Source organism: Nyctibius grandis, chromosome 2, assembly GCF_013368605.1.
Source record: "Nyctibius grandis isolate bNycGra1 chromosome 2, bNycGra1.pri, whole genome shotgun sequence".
Taxonomy (NCBI): Eukaryota; Metazoa; Chordata; class Aves; order Nyctibiiformes; family Nyctibiidae; genus Nyctibius; species Nyctibius grandis.
In genome coordinates, this window is record NC_090659.1 from 52,589,766 (window position 1) to 52,617,223 (window position 27,458).

Sequence of the window (27,458 nt, forward strand, 5' to 3'; positions counted from 1 at the left end):
TAAATGTAGATTTCCAAAACCAAAATGAGTGAAAGCTTGCTAAGCTCCTGACAAGTGCTTTTTTCTAGTTCAGTGTCCTGGTTTGGCCCAAACCAGGCCAATTAGTCTTGGAGAAACCAAGGTCACTGCTAAATTCCTCACTGCTTATGAGTGAAGAGCCGAAGGGGGCTCGCACCTGCAGGGAGGAGCAGACAGGGCAGGTGACCCAAGATTGACTAACGAGGTATTCCATCCCATACATGTCATTCTCACTTTCCTATTTATCACTAACCCACTGCCTCCTGGAGGTGGGGCCCAGGAGGGAGGGGCCCTCCTGTCTCCCACTGATTGGTACCAGCTTTGCCAAATCTCCAGTTAAAAGCCTGCAGGTGTGATGGCAGTGGGGCTTTTGCATTTTGCCCTCTGCCCGTGCTGGGTGGAGCTTCTGCATTTTGCTCTCTGTCTGTGCTGGGGGGAGGTACTGCCTTTTCCCCTCTGCCTGTACTGGGGGGAGCAATTCTGCCTGAGGAGGATTTCCAAGCTCTTGATCTTGGTTTTGTACATATTTGTATATATTTGGTTATTTCTATTATTATTGTTATTATATTCTTTTTCATTATTATAGTTTATTAAAACTGTTTTAACTTTCCAACCCATAAGTCTCTCTCCCTTTTCCCTTTCCCTTTCCCTTAGGTGGGGGGGAGAGGGTTAACAGAGAGTATCTGCCACCTGGTTAATAGCTGGCCCAGCTTTAAACCGTGACAGATTTATTGGCGCCCAACGTGGGGCTCGAGAGAAGCTCCAACAGGTTGCTCTGATAAGTTGAATCCTGGCTCTGGTGGGAGGAGACCCAGAGAGCTCAGCTGAGAGAATATCAGATTTCTTCCTTTGAGATTTACGAGGGGTTGGAAAGTTAAAACAGATAGTGAAGATGGTGATGTCATTTTTGAATGCTGTGTTATCTCATCTTTTTATGGAGTTTCTTTCACAATTGAGTATTGCAATGATGCCTTACCTGCCGTGGGCACTGTGTTATTGCTTGCTTCTTATGAATGTTTACATGCAGTTTAGCAGTGGGCGCTGGTCGAAATGTATTGTTTTGGTATGGGGTTTGATACTGATTTATGCTGTGATAAACTGGGCAGTTAATATTCCGATCTCTTATCTCTATGACACAATGATGGGCAGCTTTAATCGCGAATCAGTAGCAGCGACTTCATCTGCACGCTCCAGGCGTCCTTTAGCTGATTCTGTTAATGATTACACTTCCAGTTTTACTTTGGGAAATAGTACCTTCTCCTTTTCTGCCAAGCTGATTCCACTAGATTTTGCGAAATTAGGATGGTGCTGTCTAGGTGGCATGTTTTTATTTTTGGTTGTCCTGAATGTGTTTCTGATGTGGGATAAGATTAAATATCGGTGCAGGGACAGTTGTAAGTGTTATGCAGCCACCTCAGATCCTACAGTGTGTACTGCCGCTACAGCCTCAGATCCTACAGTGTGTACTGCCGCTACAGCCACTAAACCCACTGAAACCTCGGCAGCCTGTACCACAGCTGCTACACCCCCCAAGATGGCCACTGTAGCTACTCAGACTCTCAGCACTCCCAAGACAGCCACTGCATCTACTCAGACTCCAGCATCTATCGAATCTCTGCCAATTGCTCCTGTAACCAGGAAGAAATACCAAAAGAAATCAGCTCGTGAAGTGAAGGATGATGACTCAGAGCCTTCTAAGGCAGAGCCATCATATGACCCAGGTGAGGGCCCTTCTCAGGCAGAGTTAGGGCCTGACACAGATGGGGGTTTCCTCGATCGTCCTTTTAAAGCAGACCCATCACAGAAGAAAGGTCCTTCTAAAGCAGAACTATCACAAGAGGACTCGGACGTAGAGATAACCTACCACTCCTTATCCCTGAAGGACCTGAGAAATATAAGGAAAGACTTCAGCCGTTATGACAGTGAACCTATTATTACCTGGTTGCTCCGATGCTGGGATAATGGGGCAGACAGCATGCAATTAGATGGCAGAGAAGCCAGACAGTTGGGATCCCTGTCCAGAGATGGTGGTATTGATAAAGCGCTCGCAAGAAAGTCAAACACTGTCAGTCTCTGGAGGCGACTCTTGTCAGCTGTAAAGAGCAGGTATCCCTATAAAGATGATGTTATGAGCCACCTAAGCAAATGGACCACTATAGAAAAAGGTATTAACTACCTTAGAGAACTGGCTGTGCAAGAGATCATTTATAGACACCCACGGGACATTGTAGATCCTGTAGATCCTGATGAAGTGGAATGCAACCGATCCATGTTCCGGAAGGTTGTGAAGAATGCTCCACCGACATATACCCATACATTGTCAATATTAGTATGGGGAGAAGATGATATGGCACATTCTACTGTGGGCGAAATGGCTAACTGTATGCGACAGTATGAAGATAGTATTTCTTCCCCACTGCAGGCACGCATCTCGGCTGTGGAAAAACTGACTAAGGAGAACAAGGACTCATTTAAACAACTGTCAGACAAACTGTCCATGATCGAGAATAAACTTGACTCTCTACCTACACAGGCGCGTGTTGCAGCTGTTAAGACAAAACGTTCTCCTACAGGACCAGCTCAAAGGAAAAGGAACACATCACGAGGTATCCTGTGGTTTGCCCTGCGTGGTTATGGGGAGGACATGAGCAGATGGCATGGACAACCTACCAGTACCCTACAGGCACGAGTACGTGAGTTGCAAGCTAAAAGAAATACCAGAGAGAATTTTTCTAGGAGGATGGCTGCTCCAGTTACCAGTGAGCAGGACCCCAGTCAGGGGAGATGGGCCTCAAATCACTTTTTCCCAAGTGTGAATAGGAGAAATGAAGGTCCAGTCCCTGTGAGCAGCACGAATCCATTTCTTGATTAGGGGGGCCCTGCCTCCAGCCAGGTGGAGGAGAGGGACAACCGGATTTATTGGACTGTGTGGATTCGATGGCCTGGCACATTAAAACCACAAAGGTATCGAGCCCTGGTAGACACTGGTGCACAGTGCACCCTAATGCCATCGGATCATAAAGGGGCAGAATCTATCAGCATTTCAGGAGTAACAGGAGGATCTCAAGTGTTATCTGTATTGGAGGCCGAAGTGAGCCTAACTAAAAATGAATGGAAAAAGCACCCCATTGTGACTGGCCCAGATGCTCCGTGCATCCTTGGCATAGACTACCTCAAGAGAGGGTATTTTAAGGACCCAAAAGGGTACAGATGGGCCTTTGGTATAGCAGCTGTAGAGACTGAGGACATTAAACAGCTGTCTACCTTGCCTGGCCTCTCAGAAGATCCTTCTGTTGTGGGGTTGCTGAAGGTTGAAGAACAACAGGTGCCAATTGCTACTACCACGGTGCACCGACGACAATATCGCACCAATCGAGACTCCCTGATCCCCATTCATAAACTGATTAGACAATTAGAAAATCAAGGAGTGATTACCAAGACTCGCTCACCCTTTAATAGTCCTATATGGCCAGTGCGAAAGTCTGATGGAGAATGGAGATTAACTGTGGACTATCGTGGCCTAAATGAAGTTACGCCACCGCTGAGTGCTGCTGTGCCAGACATGCTAGAACTTCAATACGAACTGGAGTCAAAGGCAGCCAAGTGGTACGCCACCATAGACATTGCTAATGCATTTTTCTCTATTCCTTTGGCACCAAAGTGCAGGCCACAGTTTGCTTTTACCTGGAGAGGTATCCAGTACACCTGGAATCGACTGCCCCAGGGGTGGAAACACAGTCCTACTATTTGCCATGGACTGATCCAGACTGCACTAGAAAAGGGTGGAGCTCCAGAACATTTGCAATACATTGATGACATCATTGTGTGGGGTGATACATCAGCAGAAGTTTTTGACAAAGGGGAGAAAATAATCCAAATTCTTCTGAAAGCTGGTTTTGCCATAAAAAGGGGCAAGGTCAAGGGACCTGCCCGGGAGATCCAGTTTTTAGGGATTAAATGGCAAGATGGGCGTCGCCAGATCCCGATAGAGGTGATCAACAAAATAACAGCTATGTCCCCACCAACTAACAAAAAGGAAACACAAGCCTTCTTAGGCGTTGTGGGTTTCTGGAGAATGCATATTCCAGATTACAGCCAGATTGTACGCCCTCTTTATCAAGTGACCAGAAAGAAGAATGATTTTCAGTGGGGCCCTGAACAACGACAGGCTTTTGAACAGATTAAACAAGAGATTGTGCATGCAGTAGCCCTTGGACCAGTCCGTACGGGACAAGATGTTAAAAATGTGCTCTACACCTCAGCTGGGGACAATGGTCCTACCTGGAGCCTTTGGCAGAAAGTGCCAGGGGAGACTCGAGGTCGACCCCTAGGATTTTGGAGTCGAGGATACAAGGGCTCCGAGGCCAATTACACTCCAACTGAAAAAGAGATACTGGCAGCATATGAAGGAGTTAGAGCTGCCTCAGAGGTAATTGGTACTGAAGCACAGCTTCTCCTGGCACCCCGATTACCAGTACTAGGCTGGATGTTCAAGGGTAAGGTTCCCACTACCCATCATGCAACTGATGCGACGTGGAGTAAATGGATTGCATTAATTACGCAGAGGGCTCGAATAGGAAACCCTAATCGCCCAGGAATCTTAGAAGTAATCATGGACTGGCCAGAAGGCAAAGACTTCGGAATGCCACCAGAAAAGGAGGTGACACGTGCTGAAGAAGCCCCACCATATAATGAACTACCAGAGGATGAGAAGCAGTATGCGCTGTTCACCGATGGATCCTGCCGTCTTGTAGGAAAGCATCGGAAGTGGAAAGCTGCTGTATGGAGTCCTATACGACGAGTCACAGAAGCCACAGAAGGACAAGGTGAATCAAGTCAATTTGCAGAAGTAAAAGCCATCCAGCTGGCTTTAGATATTGCTAAACGAGAAAAGTGGCCAAGGCTGTATCTTTATACTGACTCATGGATGGTGGCAAATGCCTTGTGGGGGTGGTTAAAGCAGTGGAAGCAAAGCAACTGGCAGCGCAAAGGGAAACCTATTTGGGCTGCTAAATTGTGGCAAGATATTGCTGCTCGGCTAGAGAAACTAGTCGTGAAGGCACGTCATGTAGATGCTCACGTACCTAAAAGTCGGGCAACTGAGGAACATCGAAACAACCAACAAGCGGATCAAGCTGCTAAAGTGTTCCAAATAGATTTGGACTGGGAACACAAAGGTGAACTATTTTTAGCTCGGTGGGCTCATGACACTTCAGGTCATCAAGGGAGAGATGCAACATACAGATGGGCTCGTGACCGAGGGGTGGACTTAACCATGGACTCTATTGCACAGGTTATCCATGATTGTGAAACATGCGCCGCAATTAAGCAAGCCAAACGGTTAAAACCTTTGTGGTATGGGGGGCGGTGGTTGAAATATAAATATGGGGAGGCCTGGCAAATTGACTATATCACACTCCCTCAAACCCGCCAGGGTAAACGTTATGTACTTACCATGGTGGAGGCAACCACCGGATGGCTGGAAACATACTCTGTGCCCCATGCCACTGCCCGGAACACTATTCTGGGCCTCGAAAAGCAAATCTTGTGGCGACATGGCACACCAGAGAGAATTGAGTCGGACAATGGGACTCATTTCAAAAACAGTCTCACAGACAACTGGGCCAAAGAGCATGGCATTGAATGGGTATATCACATCCCCTATCATGCACCAGCCTCTGGGAAAATTGAACGGTATAATGGGCTGTTAAAAACTACCCTGAAAGCAATGGGGGGTGGAACCTTTAAAAACTGGGATAAACATCTGGCAGAGGCTACCTGGTTAGTTAACACCAGGGGATCTATCAACCGAGCTGGCCCTGCTCAGTCAGACCTTTTACATACAGTAGAAGGAGATAAAGTCCCTGTGGTGCATGAAAGGAATCTATTGGGAAAAACTGTCTGGATTCTTCCTGCAACGGGCAAAGGTAAACCCATTCGTGGGATTGCTTTTGCTCAGGGACCTGGATGTACTTGGTGGGTGATGTTGCAAGATGGTGAAGTCCGATGTGTCCCTGAAGGTGATCTGATTCTGGGTGAGACTACTTAAGTCTGAACTGCATGTTGTTGCTGCATAAGTGTCTTTTAGGTTAAGACAGTGGTGATGAGACCGGAGCTAGCTTCATCAAGTGGCGTCCAGTAACCTCCTCGAGTCTGACATCTTTACCCTGCAACCCGTGGGCACGAACCATGACAAAAGAGAGACTGCTAGCCAGAGAGACTGCTGAGAGACTGCTAACCAGATGGAAACCCACAATCCTGAACCAAATGAACTTGATGGACTTTTTGCATAAAGATGAATCATAGACTAGTGATATGTATATATATATTTGAAAATGAAAAGGTAGTGGTGATCTGAGTATGACATGAATGGTATGGAATAAGGGGTGGAATGTCCTGGTTTGGCCCAAACCAGGCCAATTAGTCTTGGAGAAACCAAGGTCACTGCTAAATTCCTCACTGCTTATGAGTGAAGAGCCGAAGGGGGCTCGCACCTGCAGGGAGGAGCAGACAGGGCAGGTGACCCAAGATTGACTAACGAGGTATTCCATCCCATACATGTCATTCTCACTTTCCTATTTATCACTAACCCACTGCCTCCTGGAGGTGGGGCCCAGGAGGGAGGGGCCCTCCTGTCTCCCACTGATTGGTACCAGCTTTGCCAAATCTCCAGTTAAAAGCCTGCAGGTGTGATGGCAGTGGGGCTTTTGCATTTTGCCCTCTGCCCGTGCTGGGTGGAGCTTCTGCATTTTGCTCTCTGTCTGTGCTGGGGGGAGGTACTGCCTTTTCCCCTCTGCCTGTACTGGGGGGAGCAATTCTGCCTGAGGAGGATTTCCAAGCTCTTGATCTTGGTTTTGTACATATTTGTATATATTTGGTTATTTCTATTATTATTGTTATTATATTCTTTTTCATTATTATAGTTTATTAAAACTGTTTTAACTTTCCAACCCATAAGTCTCTCTCCCTTTTCCCTTTCCCTTTCCCTTAGGTGGGGGGGAGAGGGTTAACAGAGAGTATCTGCCACCTGGTTAATAGCTGGCCCAGCTTTAAACCGTGACATTCAGGAAATGTCAGTTCTGAATATAACGAAGCAGTTGTCCCTTCTTGAAATAACAACCAGGCCCGGTCAACTCCTTGCAGACATGCTCTTCAAAAATATTTAAAACCCCTATTTCCCTGGTGTTTCAGGGAATTTCCTCATGCAATCTGATGCATGCAAGACAAATTTCATACTCTGTAGTTACTATTTCACACAAATTTATGCCAGAGTTTCTCTTTGCTTGTACTATGCTTATAGACCAAGTTTAAACCAGGTTGTTTTTAACATAAACAAATCAATAACATTATAAACAAGCTATTTTATTTCAGTTAATAGTATTATATGTGAGATATTGACTCTTGTATCCTGTAGAAATGGGAAATGAAGGAGGAATTTCTCAAGACACAGAAATTAGTGCCAAGTTCTATATGCAATAAATACCAATTTTAAATTACGCATGGTAGGCACAAAGCAGCATTGACACAGAGTCGTTCACCTGTTCTGTAGCTTCCAGGTAAGTTCACCACAGTAACTTCAGGTAGGCCTTCAGCTTTACTGACGACAAAAAATACAAGAAATAGATAAAACCAAACCACAAATATTTCACCTTTTTATTTTGAAGATTCATTAAAATAAAGTCAAACAACCAAATCATGTGACAAAATAACTGAGTTGCTGGCACAGTTTGGCATTTAGTATTTCCAGGAAAAGATCTTAAATTTAAGAGAATGAAAAAAGTATTTCTTAAAGTTGTATCAAAAAGTAAGAATGGTCTAGCATAAAGAATTTTCAAGTCAGTCTGGTTTTCTCCAAAGATTTGCTGTTCATCAGAGGCAAAAAAGTGTCTGTCCATCTTTTTGGGTAAGAATTGGTTCCCTTCCAACTTGAAGATCCAATTTAATAAAAGTTTTAGTAATTCTCTTTCCTAAAATGACCCGGATGAGCTGAAAATTAGAAAAGAAACATGGATATGTTTTGACTGTAGGAACTGTAAATCATTTGTTTCTCCCTTCATTGAATAAAAAAGTCTTCTCTGTTCTTTCCTGCTGAACCCGAGGTATTATACAGATACCCAACCTTAATTTATATCAATTAACCCAACAATAGGAGATACACACCAGGTTTCCTCATAGGGTGGCAAAGGTCTGACAGGAGGCCACATCCGCTTTTTAATACATCACTCACACTTTAGATGTCTGCTATAAGCCCTTCTGTTCTTCTTCAGTCTCAGCCTGTCTCTCCCCCTGATGGGCACTGCTTTTTCATGCTGAAATCCTGACTTTCTTAAAATCAGCAGAAGTTTTGCCACTGAATTTAAGCAGGGTCAAGATTTTACTCTCGTTTTTTGAGCATTTTAGTTAATGATTGCACTTGATCTCTGTATCCTGGATTATACAGACCACTCAGATGAACACTTACCATTCCTTCAAGTGAAGTATTTAACTATGTCCTTATTTTTTCTCCCTTTTTAACAAAGCAAAGTGTTTGATTTGCTCTCTGCCAACAGAACTATGAACAGCGTAACCTCACTCTCTCTGCGCCCTGATTTGCAGTATATTGTATGTTACAAAGGTGTGGAATTGGATTAAAAGCTACAGCACGGTGCTCTGCAGATAAACTCACTGTAGGTGTGCAGTTTAATAGGATTTTAATTTGGTAACAAGTGAAGAAAGAGACGAAGTCTAGAATGGGATTTTCTAGATGAAAAAATGCTATTTGTGCTGAGACAAAGCAACTGCAAGCTCTGTGATAAGGAATAAAGATCGGGCCAATGCTCTCTGAGCTGCACTTTTGTAGACTACGACTCACTCAGAGCACCTTCGTTACTGCCACCGGTTTCAACAATTCTTAGTTCATACTACGTGCATTTGGCTATATAGCTTTTCATGTGTAACACTCCCTGTTAAGCCAGTGTGTTCAAACCTCGTATTGTCTCACTCCCCACCCTCTACATTTTTTCACATAAAAATAATGTTTTCCTTGGGAGATGTCACCAACTTGGAATGTATTCAGTTTTCAAGATTATTAACAATTATATTAATGGTTCAAATTTTATTAAAAAAAAAAAAGATTCAGAAATGTGCTGCACTGTTCAAAATAAATGGAAAAACATGGTCTCTCTGCCGAGGAGTGTAATTTATATTCAGCATGAACTAGGAATGGAGGACCAAAAACAGATGGGGAAGGAAGAGGAAGAATGAAGGTGACAACTAAAAGATCATAAAGGGATCTGCTAAGCCACAGACACATATTGATGCTGCTGATATCAGGGCAAGGTTGGGAAATTCTTTTCTGATTTCTGTTACCAGTCCTCCCTCTCGTTTTTCCAGGGTTTCACGGCAAAACTGAGTTTTTAGCACTAATTTCAATGAGATGAGGGTGGAGGTGCAATGAACAGATTTTTTTCCCAAGCATAACAGGCTGTAGAGAAGGCATAGAAATGCCTTGTGGGACAAGATGAAAAAGATACGGAGGTTGGTGTTGTTGGCAGAGGACAGAGTGGAGGATGGGGACTGACGAAAGACGCTGGGTCTCAGAGAGCTGCAGAGGCTGCATGAGGTAAAGGAGTTAAAAGGAAAAATTATGAAATATACCCGTGATGCACAAAGTGATATGTCAGGCAGCAGAAATGCTGGTCCAGGAAACAGCAGCATGGCTGGTGGATGCTGCTAAGGCTGCTGAGGGTTTGGATACCCCACAGAACGGGTTGTGGCCGAAGGGGGATTTGTCAGGAGCAGGGACAGATGGTTGCTTGGGAGCATGATGATTTTTGGTGATCAAAAGTTACAGAACACAAATCCTCACGCAATGGGAATCTATTCAGAGGATCTACAGAGATAGCGATACAAAGTGGTGGGTGATGGAGATGCTTTTGGCAGCTGTGTTTTTCAGCAACTTGTGGAATTAGTATTGTCACCCAAAAAGAAGGAGCCTGCAATGTTTGAGGTGGGAGCTACCACTTGTTTGAAGGACACAAGTAGGCAGAAGCACTCACTCACTCTGTCACAGCTCCTGAAACCCTTCTGAGCTGCAGGCTCAAGTTTTTCAGCTCCCTCACAAACTGCAAACACTTGAACCACAGCGTGAGCAGGCTCTAACTAGAATCTCTTTTTCATCCCACCTTCATCAGCATCTTGCACATGGATTGGTAGAATCCGTCAGCTGTTGGGATCTTTAATCTCTAAACTCTTTCTACACTGTCCCAATCCTTCACTGTCTCCTTCCCTCCTCCATACCTTCTCTCAAGTCGTCATGCTCCCCATTTCATGTTTTATATCCTTCCTCTCTTACTTCGACACCCCTCGTCACTCAACTCTAATCAGCCTTGCTCTGTTCTTAAGATCATGTACAAAATATTCAAAACTGATAGACATATTTATAGGCACATCACTCAGACAAAACCTGTGTCAGACCCTTCCCTGCTGGCTTCCACATAAGAGCATTGCAATGGGCAGAGTGGGCTGTACAAAAGCCCATATGGGCAGCACAGTGAAAGAGCATAGGAAGCAGGGCAGATACTGAGTAAGACTCCTACTGGTTTATCTCCTAATTTCTGACCATCAGTGGTTTAGAGATTCCTTGCTCATAGCCTGCACCCAGCTCAGTTTGGTTTTTGACGTTAAGATGGTGTGGCAGGATGGGTCATTACATTGCATTTGAAAAATAACAAAAACTGTCAGACATGTCCATTACATGTATAAATAATTCTTGGTTTGTCCCCTTTGTGCCTTCTTTCTCCCCTCCAACTTTCATTGCTGAGCTAGTTTTAACATATCTTATATTTTAAAAACAAGGGTCCACCAAGGGTCTTTATAACTAATAAAGATGGTTTTAAAACAGTCCATTTCCAGTCCTGGTCATAGTTTATGGAAGCTGAATACATCTTGGGAGGAAAATAGCTATAGCAGGATCACCCCAAACATGTAATTTTCTTTGTGAATCTTGGTGCCATTAACATTTGTCCAGCACTGTTCTCTGGAAAACACAATGTTCCCTGAGATTTAAGACAAGTGCTGTTACTGCATGGAAGAGAAATCTGAAAACAGATGAATGCCTAATTCATCACTTGTATTAAGCACAGAGGCTTGATCCATGTTCCCATATGTCCTTACATTTAACCTTGTATCCTAGGAAGACTTAGCGTCTATCATGTTTGCTACCTGTATGTCATCCCTTATGTAGTGGACTGACTACAAGAAAGTCTGGTGAAAGGTCTCAAGGACTTCATTCTTCTGCATCTTTGATAAAACTAACAGGTAGGTGGAGGAAAGAGAGCCTCTCAGTGCTTCCAACAGCGAGAAAAGACCACATCATGCACTCTCTCTTCTGATCAATAAATACATGCAGTCTGTTTGTCAGCTAGCCCACAAGCTGCTCCCAACCCACCAGCACAGTGCTGCTCTTGCTTAGACAACACTTGGAGAATCTGAAGGAGTGCCAAAGGTCTGATGGAAACCTAAGGAAAGAACTAAGGAACTGCAGTGATGGGGAGGTGGGTGGTGTGGAGATTACGACCCCTTGATGGGATCGTGGGGTGGGGGCGGGATGTGGAGGATGCTTTGTGGCTTGAGGTTTAGGTGACATTGGACACAGCTCCATGCAAACCTAGATTTCGTTAGTTCTACTTTACATACATAAAACCCCTCAAACAACCACACCCCTCCCAATCCCTCCTGATTTACCCAATTTATAACTCTTTTTTTTTTAGGGGGGTAATTTTCTTTAACATTAGTGTTTATTTCACCTTGCTGCCTGTGGCTGTGTCCACCGAACAACTCAGAACTCTGGAACAACGTTGTTTAATCCAAAGTCACTCTGGCTCTGCATCAAAGTTATGAGAACTGTCTCTGGAGCATTGGCTTCATGTTGCTGCTCTGCAAAATAGCCCCAGAGAGGGCTGGGCTCATAAACCCACAGAGCAGTGGACTCATTTTGCTTTGCGAGCCAGAAATTTTCATCTCCTTCCTCCTCTATGTAGGACAGGAAAACGTGAGCCACAAAATCCATAAGTAGCAAGTTAAAAAAATGCCAGGTTCCTAGGTTTAAAGAAAAATAAAAATAATTTTAACAATCTCTTCATTTGCTTATCTTCACGATGCGTGCTTTTTTGAAGGGCTTCATTATAGTAACAGACTAGACAAAGTAGCAAGCACTCGTCAAATAGTCCTTACAAAATTATGTACTTCCAAATATCACAGCAAAATAGGCACCAACTACAGATTTTAAACATAAGCAAAAGCCTTTTCCCCTTATTTTACCTAGAGAGGTAAGTGTACTTGTGTTTATTCTCTTTCCTGTTCAAGTTCTTCCCCCAGTTTCACTACTACTACAAGGCTTATCAACAACCACATATCATCCCCATTCTGCCCTTGGACAGATCACAGAATCACAGAATCACAGAATGTTAGGGATTGGAAGGGACCTTGAAAGATCATCTAGTCCAATCTCCCTGCCGGAGCAGGATTACCTAGACCATATCACACAGGAACGCATCCAGGCGGGTTTTGAATGTCTCCAGAGAAGGAGACTCCACAACCTCTCTGGGCAGCCTGTTCCAGTGTTCGGTCACCTTCACCGTAAAGAAGTTTTTCCTCATATTTAAGGGGAACCTCCTGTGTTCCAGCTTGCACCCATTGCCCCTTGTCCTGTCAAGGGGTGTCACTGAGAAGAGCCTGGCTCCATCCTCATGACACTTGCCCTTGACATATTTATAAACATTAATGAGGTCACCCCTCAGTCTCCTCTTCTCTAAGCTAAAGAGACCCAGCTCCCTCAGCCTCTCCTCATAAGGGAGATGTTCCACCCCCTTAATCATCTTCGTGGCTCTGCGCTAAAATAAATCATTCCACCTTTTCCCAAGCAAATCCTCCTACAGACGTCTGTATGTCTTGTATCTATGACATATAAATGGCCTACCTTGCAGCTTGGGGCATAACTGCTAAAAGCCAAGAGACACTCACTGAGGCCATTGACTTTTGAATCATACCTTGGATGAAAGCCCTTATAGTAAAGAGTAGGTCTTCTCCCATGCCATAAATCTGCATAGGAATTCATCAAGCAATTCATAACCTCTGCATCCCACAAACATGTTTACATGGACATCAACAAGGAGATATCACAATTTATATGAACGACCAAGGTTTACAGAGCTTTAAAAATGAAAAATACTGCCTCTTTTGATGTTATATGCGTCTGAGAAGCTGCTGCTTCTGCTGTTTGTCCTTTTGCACATCTTTAAATTCTAGCAAAGTAAGTGGAAGTACTTGTTTATCTATGGGACAAGGAAAGGGACTTTTATACTTGAAGTTTAGACTATACAGACCTGACACTAGTAGTCCATGAGTTTTTCTAACAGTCTTACAGGTGTTTTCAATATATTCAATAAGAGTAAGCATGAAACAAAAGCTACCACTCCAGTTGTCCCTTGGGATGATACAGAGGGACACAGTTTTGGAGAGGGAATAGGTTGAAGCAGCTTGCTTGCGAAAGAGGAATGCACAGGTCACTGTCCAGCCAGCATGGCTCAGCAATACATCCCTGAATGCCTCGGAAGGGCAACGGGTAAGGAAATGGGGGTCTACCAACTGATGTGAGGCTCTGTGATGGATACATAGAGGCACATTTGCTGGAGAGGAGGTGGAGCTGCAAGACCTGTAGTGGTCCCATTAGCCCTGACTGCTGGAGCACACTTGCTCCTTGCTGCCTTACAGTGGGGTTAACTGCATGGTTCCTCTGATCACACTTGGGCAACACCCATGTGGCGGTTGGGCTGGAAAATGGTAAAAGTCAATCCTAGATTCAGAGGTGTGAGTATGCCAGTATATTATGTGTGCCAGATGTGCCAAGCTCCAAGGCAAGAGCCCCAGACAGAAGTAAGTTTGGGTTTGGTTACTGGTATGTGGTTTATTTTGCTGGGAGGCACACTGCATTAACATGATGCTCACATATTTCCTTAAGTAATTGTGTTTCCTCAGTGTGGATACTACATATTTTGACTTGTAGGATGCCCTCCATTCCTGCAAGAAATGCTGGGATTTAAGAAATTTCTGAAAAGCAATGACCCTGAGTACAGAACTTTTACACCAGACGGCTTGTTAATATAATGGCTTCAGCCTTGTCCACTAGAGAAACACAGGAAAAAAGGGACATTGATAGGTCATATAGCCCAACATGTTAAAGAACCAAGGTATTAAGAAAGAAGATAATAATGATCAAATTAATTGGAGCATCACAGAGAAAGATTAAAAGACATTTTTTAACACTCTCATAGGTGAGAATAAATTCAATCTTAGTGTTACTGAAGTATAGTAGGGAGACTGTCATAAGTGGGATGACAATATCATTTGTAACTAGTTTAAGGAAGGCTCAGCAGTGGAAGGGATGCTCTCCATCAGTTGTGTCCCCAACCGCTGACAACTGCAGAACACGGAGGCAATTCATTAAACTCTTGTTGTGGTGGAAAGAGGGAAGAGGATTTCATCATTGTGGGGAATTTCAATAAAGAGTATGCTTCCACTGCTGTTCTTGGAATTCATTCCTAATTGCCTCACTGCCCAAAATATTGCATGTAATGGAGAATTTTGTGCAGGACTCCTCTGGAGAGAGAGAAAGGAATGATTATTTTATTATTACTGTAATGCAGCAGCTGACGGACAAGGGACCCTACTGTGCTATATGTTCCCCGCAGACACAGAACAAAACTCTGATCTCGCTCCAGAGAGTTTGCAATCTAAATATAAGGCAAAAGGTAGCTGCTAGATGCAGGAAAGGGATGCACACATACAAGCACACAGACATTAACAGGGAAAGAATACTGAAGAATACAAAAGGCAACAACCTTAACATACCCTTTTGTAGGAAACACATGAAAGTATGGTTTTGCAGGCGAATTTCAAAGAAGATAATGAGGTTTTCTTTGGGTATTTGTGTGAAGCCCTATCCAACAGAAGAGGAAAGAATATGAAGGTGCCCCTTTGAAAATCTAAAATGCGGTTCATATAGTTTGGGATCAGATGCTTCTCACAGGAGATGGTGCATTTCTGCAGAATGAGTAAGAGAGAGTGAGCCTCTGAAAGGTTTTACAAATGAAGAGCAAGGCAGGTAGGGTTGATGCAATATAGAAACGGAAGAGACTGAACTGATTCAAGATGTGGTTGTACTACTTCAAGCCACTTCTAGTGACTCTGACTACACAGTCCCTTCTCTTCTCTTGCCTTCCTCTGGTGTGGGATGGATTTGATGCTTGATAGCTCAGAGCCCTAAAACAGAGAGAAAACTAAACCAGCTAAAGGAGTGACTAGTTTTCAGTCAATTTGACACCTTGAACAGGCTTGCTGCTGGCTAGGCAAGCACTTATGTCAGTGTAAGGCATAAGGAAAAGGAGCATATAACTGTTGTCAGAGGAACTAACTGCCTTTTTGGCAAGCAGTTATCGCAGTGGCTCTGCTCTGGCTGTATTACACAGAAAGAACCTGAAGGACTGGGAGCTATCACTTGAGAGATCTGGAGTTTTTGAGGTTTGGGATATTAGTGGTTCCAGCTCTCCATCACGCCCTTCTGCTGGGGTGTGCATCTCTTGGAGGGAGGGAGAGTAGAGGCTCACACCTCAGGCTGCTGTTCCCCCTATTTCCATAGACAAATGATGGCTTCTGCAGAAAGAGGGAGTCCTGCCCTGCCCACCATCTCCAGCTGCATGCTCCTACTTTTCCTCAGCAAATTTGCAGATGACACCAAGCTGGGTGGCAGTGTCGATCTGCTGGAGGGTAGGAAGGACCTACAGAGGGATCTGGACAGGTTAGATAGATGGGCCGAGACCAACGGCATGAGGTTCAACAAGAACAAGTGCCGAGTCTTACACTTCAGCCACAACAACCCCATGCAGCGCTACAGGCTGGGGGAAGAGTGGTTAGAAAGCGGCCCGGCGGAAAGAGACCTGGGGGTGCTGATCGACAGCCGGCTAAACATGAGCCAGCAGTGTGCCTAGGTGGCCAAGAAGGCCAATGGCATCCTGGCCTCTATTAGGAATAGTGTAGCCAGCCGGTCTAGGGAAGTGATCATCCCTCTGTACTCGGCACTGGTGAGGACGCATCTTGAGTACTGTGTCCAGTTCTGGGCCCTGCACTTCAAGAAAGATGTTGAGGTGTTGGAGTGAGTCCAGAGGAGGGCGACCAAGCTGGTGAAGGGTCTGGAGGGTTTGACCTATGAGGAACGGCTGAGGGAGCTGGGGTTGTTTAGCCTGGAGAAGAGGAGGCTCAGAGGTGACCTTATTGCAGTCTACAACTACCTGAAGGGAGGTTGTAGTGAAGTGGGAGTTGGCCTCTTCTCCCGGGCAGCTAGCGATAGGACAAGAGGGCACAGCCTCAAGCTTCGCCAGGGGAGGTTCAGGTTGGACATTAGGAAGAATTTCTTTTCAGAAAGGGTTATTAGACATTGGAATGGGCTGCCCAGGGAGGTGGTGGAGTCACCATCTCTGGAGGTGTTTAAGAAAAGACTGGACATGGCACTTAGTGCCATGGTCTAGTCGACAGGGTGGTGTCAGGGCAACGGTTGGACTCGATGATCCCTGAGGTCTCTTCCAACCTGGTTGATTCTGTGTGATTCTGTGATTCTGTGATTCCTCCCTTCTGCTTATCCTAGAGTTTGGATCAGAAAACAAATCTGGTTGACAACTGTTTCTTTTCCCTGACCTGGCTAGCTACATCAACAGGTGAATGGTGCTGCTCAATGCAAGGAAGGGAATAGGAAGAAGTGATGCCCCTATTGACTGTAGCGTGAATTTATGTCAGTTAAAATGATCTGGTGCGTCTGCCATCTCAGGGCAGAAAGGTGCAGATCAGATGAGAGTCACAAAGATCCTACTTACCAAAACTGTCTGCACAGTTGAGGGTCAGAGTCTTGCTTACTGCACTCAGTAGGAAGTTCCATCTCAACTGGAAATCCGATGCCAGTTTTATAAACTCCTCTTTACTCGTGCTTGGCTGCAGACAGAGAGAAAAAATGCTTTATGATAAAGTTGGTTAAAATAATTCCTTATTGGGTTGCAGAGTATTTCCCTGTACAAACTGCATACAGAAGTGGGACAAGCAGGGTTTTTTTTCACAGAATCCTAAAATAACTTAGGTTGCAAGGGATCTTTGGACATAATCTAATCCAATCTCTTGCTCAAAGCATGGCCAACTTAGTTCAGGCCTTTTCCAGCCAAGTTCTGAATACCTCCAGGATGGAGATTCCACAGCCTTTCCAGGTAACCTCTTCCCATGCTGTCATGGTAAATTTTTTTTCTTTTTATCTATTGGAAATTTTCTTTGCTGCAACTTGTGTCTACTGCCTTCTACCCTATAACTGTCAACCCCCAGGAAAAATCCTGCTACATCTTCTCTATACCATCCCATGAGGTAGCTGAGGGTTCTATGAGATGATGGCAGCACAGAACTGCAAAGTACTATTCTTAATTTAAAAAATTAAAAAATGAAATAATCAAGCTAAAGAAGTACAGTTTACCCTGCTGCTTCAGAAAGGGGAAAAAAAAAAAGACTTTAACCACTGCCCAGACCCAAATTAATTGTTCTGGCAACCAACCAAATGCTGTGGTGCTATCAAGCTACTGCTAATTCTGAATCAGTGATGGAACAGGGGTGGTAGAGTTGGTAACCTATGGGAAGGTGCACATGCAAGGATGATTGCGCTTGAATCTTTCACAAGAGCTAGAGACATTGTACTAGAAATTATCACTCTCCTACCACCTGCTAAAAGTCAACAGTTTCATGAATCAACAGTTTCAGGAATCACAAGGTATTATCTTCATTTTTACTAACATTTTTCTTCTGAATTTTGTTTTATTAGCAACTGTTATAATATGTATCTACAAAATGAGAGCAGATACTGAAACTGCCCAAGTGGATCTATGCACAGAAATATGCTTGTAGTTGTTGGCACAGATGGAATTTTTGTATGACAATTAATTCCCCCTTTTTCTGCAGCATGCATAAATTGTATTTATGCAAATCTGCAGTCTGGTCAGGTTGCTAGTGTACAACATAGCTCCTGCAGACCAGTGACAGCCAGCATGTAGCAGGGTAAATGATGTAATCACTCTTTCTTTTCAGAAATTATTAAATTAATTTTATACCTGAATGATAAAAGCCTGAAGATTTGAATACACAGAGTTCAGGAGAAACCGAATATCTGCAGAAGTCGCCAGCAAAGCCATTAAGTCATTCCAACCTATGAAATATAGAAGGGAGACCATTACTTGAAGTGATAGGCTTGCTTTTTATTTTTTTTCTTCAGTTTTTAGCTTTTTTCTTCTATCTTTAGCTTAAAATGTATTAAGACATCTGTTTATAGCATTATGATTAATATAATTAATAATACTGTTCCTTTAGTGAAGAATAGTACTCTACTTTGAAATCAGTCAGTTTCCACCATATCTAGACTGACCTAGTCATCATGGCAAGAATAAACACTTCAAATGCAAAAGCTGGAATTTGGTTATATGCAATACCAGCTTACTTATCTGAGATTTTATGTGGCTGAAAAAAAAAATCTTGTTTTATCTATTGGGGGGGGAAAAACAGTTTTAAAACAATAACAGAAAATACAGAATATTCTGTAGGCCATCAGAAATATAAATTATATTGCCAAATACCAATGCAGCTGTTTCCCCAAAATCTTGGAACCTACCACCCTGTGCCAGATGGTACAACACTATTTCACCTCTCTGAATTTATACCCTTCTAACTGAGACGTCTTCCTTCAAGAAGGCATATGGATAAGGTCTGTGAAACCTTGCTTATTATAAATAATAATTTGGAAAAGCAACGAAAACAGAGAATGCAATAAATCCCCCTTGGGAAGAATATGACTATCATTACTATAACGAGCAAATGTAACAAAAGCATTCTGCGCAGAGTTTTTGATTTTAAGCCATCTATAAATATTTAAATGGTTCTCCTGATGGTTCTATGAAGAAGGCAAATTATTATTCCTACTGAAAGCAGTCACGGAAAGGCTGCCGCGCATCCCTTTTCAGCGAGCGAGTCGGTGGCAGACCAAGAACAAAGAGCTGAGGTTTCCCCCCTCAGTTCTGTGCACAGCCTCATCCAACTTGCCCATCTCTTGCTAATAATTTAAATGGCAGCCCATTAATCTAAAAATTCACTTGCCATTATGTTCCCATCCTTTTCCATTAAGCTGGCAAATGCATTATGTCATGGCTTGCATGCAAACTGTGTATTTTATTGTTTACAGCAGCACATTGATCCCACAGGCTGCAGTACAGCGAAAGGACACAAGAGCTGAAAGGCCAATAGTCCTTGTCCAGTTCAGCATACAATATTTTAAAATCTGGCCCCAAGAAATCATTTTGTGTACTTTGATTAATAACAGAGGAAAATGAGAAATGCAACTCTTGGAAACTTCTTTTTGTCAAAGAAAACAATAAAAAATTAATAAATATCCCTGTTTGTCAACCTTCTTCTAGAAGATACATCATTTAGTAACACAAACAGTGAGCTTTAAGAGACAGTCAGAATGGAAAGCCTTTCATTCTTAACATTTAAAGTTAAAAGGATAATATTACATGCTGCATTCTCATTTTTATTGGCTCTTTTCCAGTACTTCGGGTTACGGCAAGACTGTAATTCCCATTAGGGCAGATGCCATGAATAAACAAGAGGAAATGCTGGAGCTTTAACAATGGCAAGAAAGAGCTTCAGTGGATAGACAAATTACAGCAAAAAAATATTACATTTGATTTCTGTGTCATACTGCGGCTCCTCCGGATTCCTAAATTCATTTTGAAAGAGGTTTCCAGGCACATCCAGAAATCCCTGACTGATGACCGCATGCAAGTCTGATAGCAGAACAGTGAGTTTGCTGTTGCTGTTCAAGAGTGTTCTTATTGTCTATAGAGAATAAGAAAACAGTTAATGCCTTTCATTTTCTCAAGCCCTTAACTCAGTCAGAAAACTTCCCTTATTCAGTACTAGACTTTATATAACCAGTCTCCAAATTGAGGGGAAAAAAAATAATCAAAGGAGATGAATCTTAAGTTTTGTTCAAGAGCTTTTTGTTCTGGGAGATATTCTTTTCAATGATACTCTGTGTTGTCTGTGATGGAGCAGACAAGGCTGACGTGCTTGACGTCCGGGCAATTGCCTGGGCAATTGGTTTTGCCTAGAGTTATTATAGTTATTTTTAGTTATTTAGACACGGTATTTTGTCTAAAACATGGAATGGTGTATCAGGGCCGAGTTTCCCTCAATGTTACCTGTCCTTAGTACATGTTTCAATTAAATTCAAAGATAAGTTTTCTCAAGTTGCCCAAATCTTTGAGAAGGCAAAAAAAACATTAGAAATATGGTATTAGTTAAAATAATATTAATTGGGATTTTATCCCATTTATCTGCTTATGAGTAATTTGTGAATGAATCTGGCTTCATATTTGTCCCAAAGAGTATTACTCACACAGATATTGCAAACAATTTTCAGCCTGATATTTGAGCCTCATCTCTTCATTTTTTTTTTAATTAATTGCTAGTATCACACAGTATTACTTCAGATTCTTGATGAAAATATGAAAACAGTGAAGGAAATTAAACCTGAATCTGTTAAAAATTGTTAATCCATACTTTTAGTCTCTCACTTCCATACTGAAATTAGTAAGATCCTAAAGCCTTTGTTGAATTTTGGGCTTTTATATGAATAATCCATGTCCAGTTGGGCCTTCCAGAAGAAAAATATTTTTTTGTAAAATTCAGAAAAACTTCAGGATTCATAAACGTTTTAACAAATCCCATTCACCCGGTGCTTACCATGACCCCACAAGCAGCAGTGAACGCAGCTGACCATTTGTTTACAAACATAATTCCCAATCTAGCAATTTTTCTTTTTCATCATTCTGCTAGCTTTACTGAAATACCAAAAGCACTCTGATTCTCACTCGGTAATCTCCTTCAGCTAAGTTAAAGACAAAGCGTCAGAAGAAGAGCTGCTACTTGCAACAAGAACACACAACCCAAAGGCTGGGAACTACCAGGGGCAGTATCTTCAGTACGCTCCTAGCACCCAACTCCATGCCCCAGTGTTTTAAACTGGTCCCTTTAGCCATTGCACTTCACTGTACTAAATATAATTCTCTAAATGACTGAGGGCCAGCTCTGACAACACTTAAATACAGCTTACCAGAGGCAGGAATCAGCCCCAGGAAATGACAAGCATCATATTCACATTCCTTTCTCACAGGGAATTTGCACCTTTTTATGCTCTAATTACTTCTGCATGTCCAGGTAGTAGCAGCTGTCAGCCTGCTTTATCTACACATGATGGGGAAAGTTATTTTTTTTCCTTTGAATGCTGACTCTGCCAAAATTGTTCCTATTTTCTCACCAGGTGGCTAAATGATTGCCAAGTACTCTACAAGGGAGAGTGTGGTTACACCATTCAGAAGCTGCAGCTGCACAGCTCCTCTGTAGTACTTCTCATTAGGAGCACTCTCACCTGCTTTTACCATCAGTTTCTAGTTGAAATTCCAGGTGTGTTTTAGACAGAGAAAACTAAGAGGGATGATTAGAAATATCAAATGGCTCTTATGTGAGAAGATGAGAAAAACTTCAGCTTCGGATAGAAATAACTGAGGAAGGATGTGATGGAGGTTTACAGGGAGAATTGCATGAAGAAGGGTAGAAATTTTAAAATAATAAAAGAAAGTTTTTTTTCACACAACAAATAATCAGACCCTGGAACTCACTATCCCAAGATGTTGTGGATGCCAAAATCAAGCTATTTAAATACCAAGATGTGGATAGAACCTTCACCTCAGATTGCTGGAAGCCAGGAGAGTACAATGGAGGAGGAGTGAGGTATCACTCGCTCTACTCATACCCACTTCACATGAGCATCTGATGAGGGTGACCAGGGCAAACGGGATACGAGTCCACACCAGCCTAAGATCAGGTGACTGACTAAAACACTCAGTGGTCCTTTCTGAGGGATGTCCACCTCTCCATGAAGCATCTGCATGTTTCTCACGAGCTGAAAATTTTAAACAACTGCTGTGCTCAGCTAACCATTTTCTGGTGTGTGTTGGACAGGGGGATGCATTTGCAGGAGAATCTTTAGCCAGTATGTCTTTCCTACACTGTTTTGCTGGAGCCCAGTATCCATGGCTTTGGCAAGATCTCTAACAGAAGTTGTAATAGAGGCTATGTGACCGCTGAAAGACTATGGGGATGCTCATTTATAAGATTTACACAATTTCACTTACTGAAACTATTGTTTTTAAATTGCAATGGGACTAATCATCAGGTACACTGGAACTCCTTTGCCCTTCCCTTGTATTTTAAAGAGGCTCTAGAGAAGGTGCAAATATCATTTGCTTGTGAGAACAGTGCCAAGAGCTTGTTGTCATGAACAAGAACCAGACTCAGAATGTGCTTGGCTGTAAGAGTAGATCTGACCCAGATTCTCAGGTCTGCAAGGTTCACTTTGTGCTGGTTAAATGGTGTAAAGGGGACGTAGAGCAGCCAGAGGCTGCCGCTAGAGAATTCCCCCCAAGTAAGCTGAAATTCTCTTGCACGAAATCTTGAGGGTGTAAATTCGACGTTGACTCTCTGCAGCTTTTCCGCACGCTAGGAATAGGCAGGGAAGAAGCAAAAAGCTGCAACCAGCCCTTGACATCATGGCTCGAGCACAAGAAAGTTGTAAAGTCTGAGTACGCAAATCAAATGCAAATGTCTGGGAATAGCTGGCACTTGCAGTCTTGCTGGATCATGTCCTTCGACACATAAGCAGCACTGTTTAGAAGCACATGAAGCTCAGCTTTTCGAGTATTTAGTATCTCCAAGGGCTGCTGCAGTAAATGGGAACTGTGAGTGCTCAGCACCTCACAGAAGTCAACCTTTTGCCTGTGTTAGCACACCTATGCATGTTTGTGCATTGTTATGATTTTTTAAAACTTTTTTAAAGTGAGGTGTGTCTTTTGTGTGTTGCTGGTGATGAGTTTTCCCATGAAGAGAGGCCCAGGGAACTGCTGGGCAAACTCAAGTGGAAGAAGAGGGTGTACAGATCGTGGAAGGAGGGGCTGGCCACTTGGGAGGAATATAAGTCTGTTGTCAGAGGATGTAGGGAGGCAACTAGGAAAGCTAAGGCCTCCTTGGAATTAAACCTTGCAAGAGAGGTCAAGGACAACAGAAAGGGCTTCTTCAAATACATTGCAGGTAAAGCCAACACTAGAGGCAATGTAGGCCCACTGATGAATGAGGTGGGGGCCCTGGAGACAGAGAATAAAAAGAAGGCGGAGTTACTGAATGCCTTCTTTGCCTCTGTCTATACTGTTGGAGGCTGTCCTGAGGAGCCCCGGACCCCTGAGGCCTCAGAAGAAGTCAGGATAGAGGAGGAATCTGTCTTGGTTGATGAGGGCTGGGTCAGGGACCAATTAAGCAATCTGGACGTCCATAAATCCATGGGCCCTGATGGGATGCACCCGCGGGTGCTGAGGGAGCTGGCGGAAGTCATTGCTAGGCCACTCTCCATCATCTTTGCTAAGTCGTGGGCAACGGGAGAGGTGCCTGAGGACTGGAGGAAAGCAAATGTCACTCCAGTCTTCAAAAAGGGCAAGAAGGAGGACCTGGGTAACTATAGACCGGTCAGCCTCACCTCCATCCCCGGAAAGGTGATGGAACAACTTGTTCTTGGTGCTGTCTCTAGGCACATCAAGGATAGGGGGATCATTAGGGGCACTCAGCATGGCTTCACCAACGGGAAGTCATGCTTAACCAACTTGATAGCCTTTTATGAGGATGTTACCCGGTGGATAGATGATGGTAAAGCTGTGGATGTGATCTATCTCGATTTCAGTAAAGCGTTTGACACGGTCTCCCACAGCATCCTCGCAACTAAACTGAGGAAGTGTGGTCTGGATGATCGGGTAGTGAGGTGGATTGTGAACTGGCTGAAGAAAAGAAGCCAGAGAGTGGTGGTCAATGGGACAGAGTCCAGTTGGAGGTCTGTGTCTAGCGGAGTCCCACAAGGGTCGGTACTGGGACCAGTTCTATTCAATATATTCATTAATGACTTGGATGAGGGATTAGAGTGCGCTGTCAGCAAGTTCGCTGATGACACAAAACTGGGAGGAGTGGCTGACACAATGGAAGGCTGCGCAGCCATTCAGAGGGACCTGGACAGGCTGGAGAGTTGGGCGGGGAGAAATGTAATGAAATATAACAAGGGCAAGTGTAGAGTCCTGCATCTGGGCAAGAACAACCCCATGTACCAGTACAAGTTGGGGACAGACCTGTTGGAGACCAGCGTAGGGGAAAGGGACCTGGGGGTCCTAGTGGACAACAGGATGACCATGAGCCAGCAGTGTGCCCTTGTGGCCAAGAAGGCCAATGGCATCCTGGGGTGTATTAGAAGGGGTGTGGTCAGCAGGTCAAGAGAGGTTCTCCTCCCCCTCTACTCTGCCCTGGTGAGGCCGCATCTGGAATATTGTGTCCAGTTCTGGGCCCCTCAGTTCAAGAAGGACAGGGAACTGCTAGAGAGAGTCCAGCGCAGAGCCACGAAGATGATTAAGGGAGTGGAACATCTCCCTTATGAGGAGAGGCTGAGGGAGCTGGGTCTCTTTAGCTTAGAGAAGAGGAGACTGAGGGGTGACCTCATTAATGTTTATAAATATGGAAAGGGCAAGTGTCATGAGGATGGAGCCAGGCTCTTCTCAGTGACATCCCTTGACAGGACAAGGGGCAATGGGTGCAAGCTGGAACACCGGAGGTTCCACTTAATTATGAGGAAAAACTTCTTTACGGTAAGGGTGACTGAACAGTGGAACAGGCTGCCCAGAGAGGTTGTGGAGTGTCCTTCTCTGGAGACATTCAAAACCCGCCTGGATGCGTTCCTGTGTGATATGGTCTAGGCAATCCTGCCCCGGCAGGGGGATTGGACTAGATGATCTTTCGAGGTCCCTTCCAATCCCTAACATTCTGTGATTCTGTGTGATTCTGTGATATACTAAGGAAGAATGTGACGCTGCCATGCAATTCGTGAGGCCAACAGTTCCCTTCCTTCCTCTCCTTTATTGTGGGGACACGGTGTAATGATTTAAGCCAGGTGGCATGTCGGGATAATCTTGTAATTGCTGTTTGAAGAAGAGGAGACAATATACCACCTATTCTCTTCTGCTTTCTTCCCCATTCGTGACCTATCCTTCTGTTGTCGCCTGGACAACCTCAGAAGTTTTGGAAGGATCCAAGGACACCAATGGAAGGAAGGCTGCAGGGAGGGTACAGCCCCTCACAATAATGCAGCACTGAATAAGTACAGGCTAATGAAGCAATTTACTTTGCAGTGTTCAAAGGGTTAAAAAATGCAGCTCCTGGATGCATTTCCTTTGTCCCTGTAGCTGAGAAGAACGAGACTGTAGAGCAAAAAGCAGGCAGAGATATTAATTGTTAGAGAGATTTTTGTCTCTTTCTTCACAAGGAGAAAAGCCAGTCTGAGTGATGACCCTGAGGAGGAAAGTTCAGAGCATGCTTCCCTGCAGCACTCCTTCCAACACTGTCTGGTCAGAGGATGGAGAAGATTTTGCCAGCTGATACCTGGGATACATGAAAAAGGTGAGGGTCTTGTGCCCATATAGACCTCACACCCTGCTCCCTGACCACACAGCCTCTCTGCAACTGGCATATTAGTGATTTCCCTTGTGCAGGCTGCTGTAGCAATCAGAGAGTGGTCAGGATGCTACGTAAAACTGATTTTAGAGTAACTCCAGCATGTTCTATCTGATTGACTTTTGCACGGCTGGGTGAAGATACTGGAAACTGTCATCTGATCCTTCCAGCTACCATGTTCTCCTCTCCATAGAGGACTATTGACCATATCTCAGAGGCTTTCACAGAATCCAAAGGGAGGAAAAAGCCCCCTCAGCATACTTACGGTGTGGGAAGAGATGGTTAGGAGGAGACTGAGCATGATTTGGACCATGGTCAGTATACAGCAAAGAACACCTGTGCTGCTGCTGTTGTCCTACAATGGAGCATCTCATAAATAGTTCAAACTGCTTGAATGAATGAGATGCCCAGCTTTTTTGTTTCACAGATTCTGGAACATACCTTGGCCATGCTAGAAAGGTCTGTCTTTCTCCTGAGTCTTTTTATAAACACTGTAACTTCTGTTAAAGAAGAAAAGGCAGATGTTTCATATCATTAATATTTTACAGTCTAACAGCCTTTAACGAAGACAGATCTTTTAAGTTAGAAAGTAGATCCCTAGGGGAGCAACAGGCCAGTGGAGGGCACACTGGGGGCACTGAGCCAGCATTACAGGCTGGGGATCCTCGCAGTTTAAAGCTTGCAAGCAGAAGCTGCCCAGGTCTTACTTCACTGCAAATCTGTTAACCCATGACATACAGGAAAAATACTTCCAATATTTTTTACATTAAATACTTCTTAATCAAGACTAATACTCTTTTACATGTATGGTTTAAGGTGAAAGAAAGCAATGTTAATTCTAAACCTCCTATATTTTGTTTAGAGGGTTTGCATTTCCACCTTTATGCATCTATAATTCTGCAGCACTGTTAATAGGAGTTGGTTTCTTTGATTCTATTTTCTCCTGTTTATAATGTGTTGTAATTATGACAAGCATGGTCCAAGAATATCCTTTTTAAGAATAAATTATAAAATAACTGATTCTTAGTTACAGGAAAATCAAATACAAAGCAACTTACAAACTTCTGTAGACAGGCAATGGTTTTCAACTGAAAATTTCTGTTTCTCTGAAGTTTGTACAAACCAGAAAGACCAGGATGTATATACATCCTGGCTTGCAGCTAATTGATTACATATACTTCCATGCACACACATGTTAAAAACACATTACTAAGTTTGCTCTGTCAAGCATTCAAATGTAAGAAATGCCAGAATTAAGACTGTCTGCAAGTCTTCATTGAGCATATGAATGCTAACACAATCTTTTGTCTACACAAGAGCTCTGCTTTGCCACTGAGGAGTTGGTCTTCACTCAATGAGCAGCTAAGCAACATCATGTTTTAGTAAGAATCTTCAACATCATATGTAAATATATGTATGTATGTACGTACATACCTACAAACACACACATTCAAATCCTCCTCTAATGACAGAGTAATAGTTTCCCTGTGGGACTATGGCTTTTTTTCCGTTTATATTAACTGCGCTATAGCTGTTAATTATCTGCATAAAACCACTTGCAAGGTACAGAAACAGAACACTACCTAAATTTCAGAGGGCAGACTGCTTATTATTCAGTCATCTACACAGCCAAAGTGATCACGGCAAGAGACATCTTTAAAAAGATTCAAGTACACTTTAATTTACCATGAATAGGGAATAATTTTGGCTTAAATTTGTTCTCACACATTATC

At 43.5% G+C, this 27,458-nt stretch overlaps 1 protein-coding gene across 1 annotated transcript in view; it reads right to left on the reverse strand.

Moving 5' to 3' along the window:
• Positions 1-11,836: 11,836 nt before the first annotated feature.
• Positions 11,837-27,458, reverse strand: part of RFX8 (regulatory factor X8) — a 32,714-nt gene continuing 17,092 nt past the window's right edge. Inside the window, exons 9-13 of the mRNA XM_068395297.1 lie at positions 26,167-26,225; positions 19,809-19,965; positions 18,189-18,283; positions 16,923-17,037; positions 11,837-12,096 (exon numbers count right to left, since the gene is read on the reverse strand). Coding sequence (XP_068251398.1) covers positions 11,837-12,096; positions 16,923-17,037; positions 18,189-18,283; positions 19,809-19,965; positions 26,167-26,225 — 686 coding nt within the window. The remainder of the gene's footprint in view (positions 12,097-16,922; positions 17,038-18,188; positions 18,284-19,808; positions 19,966-26,166; positions 26,226-27,458) is intronic.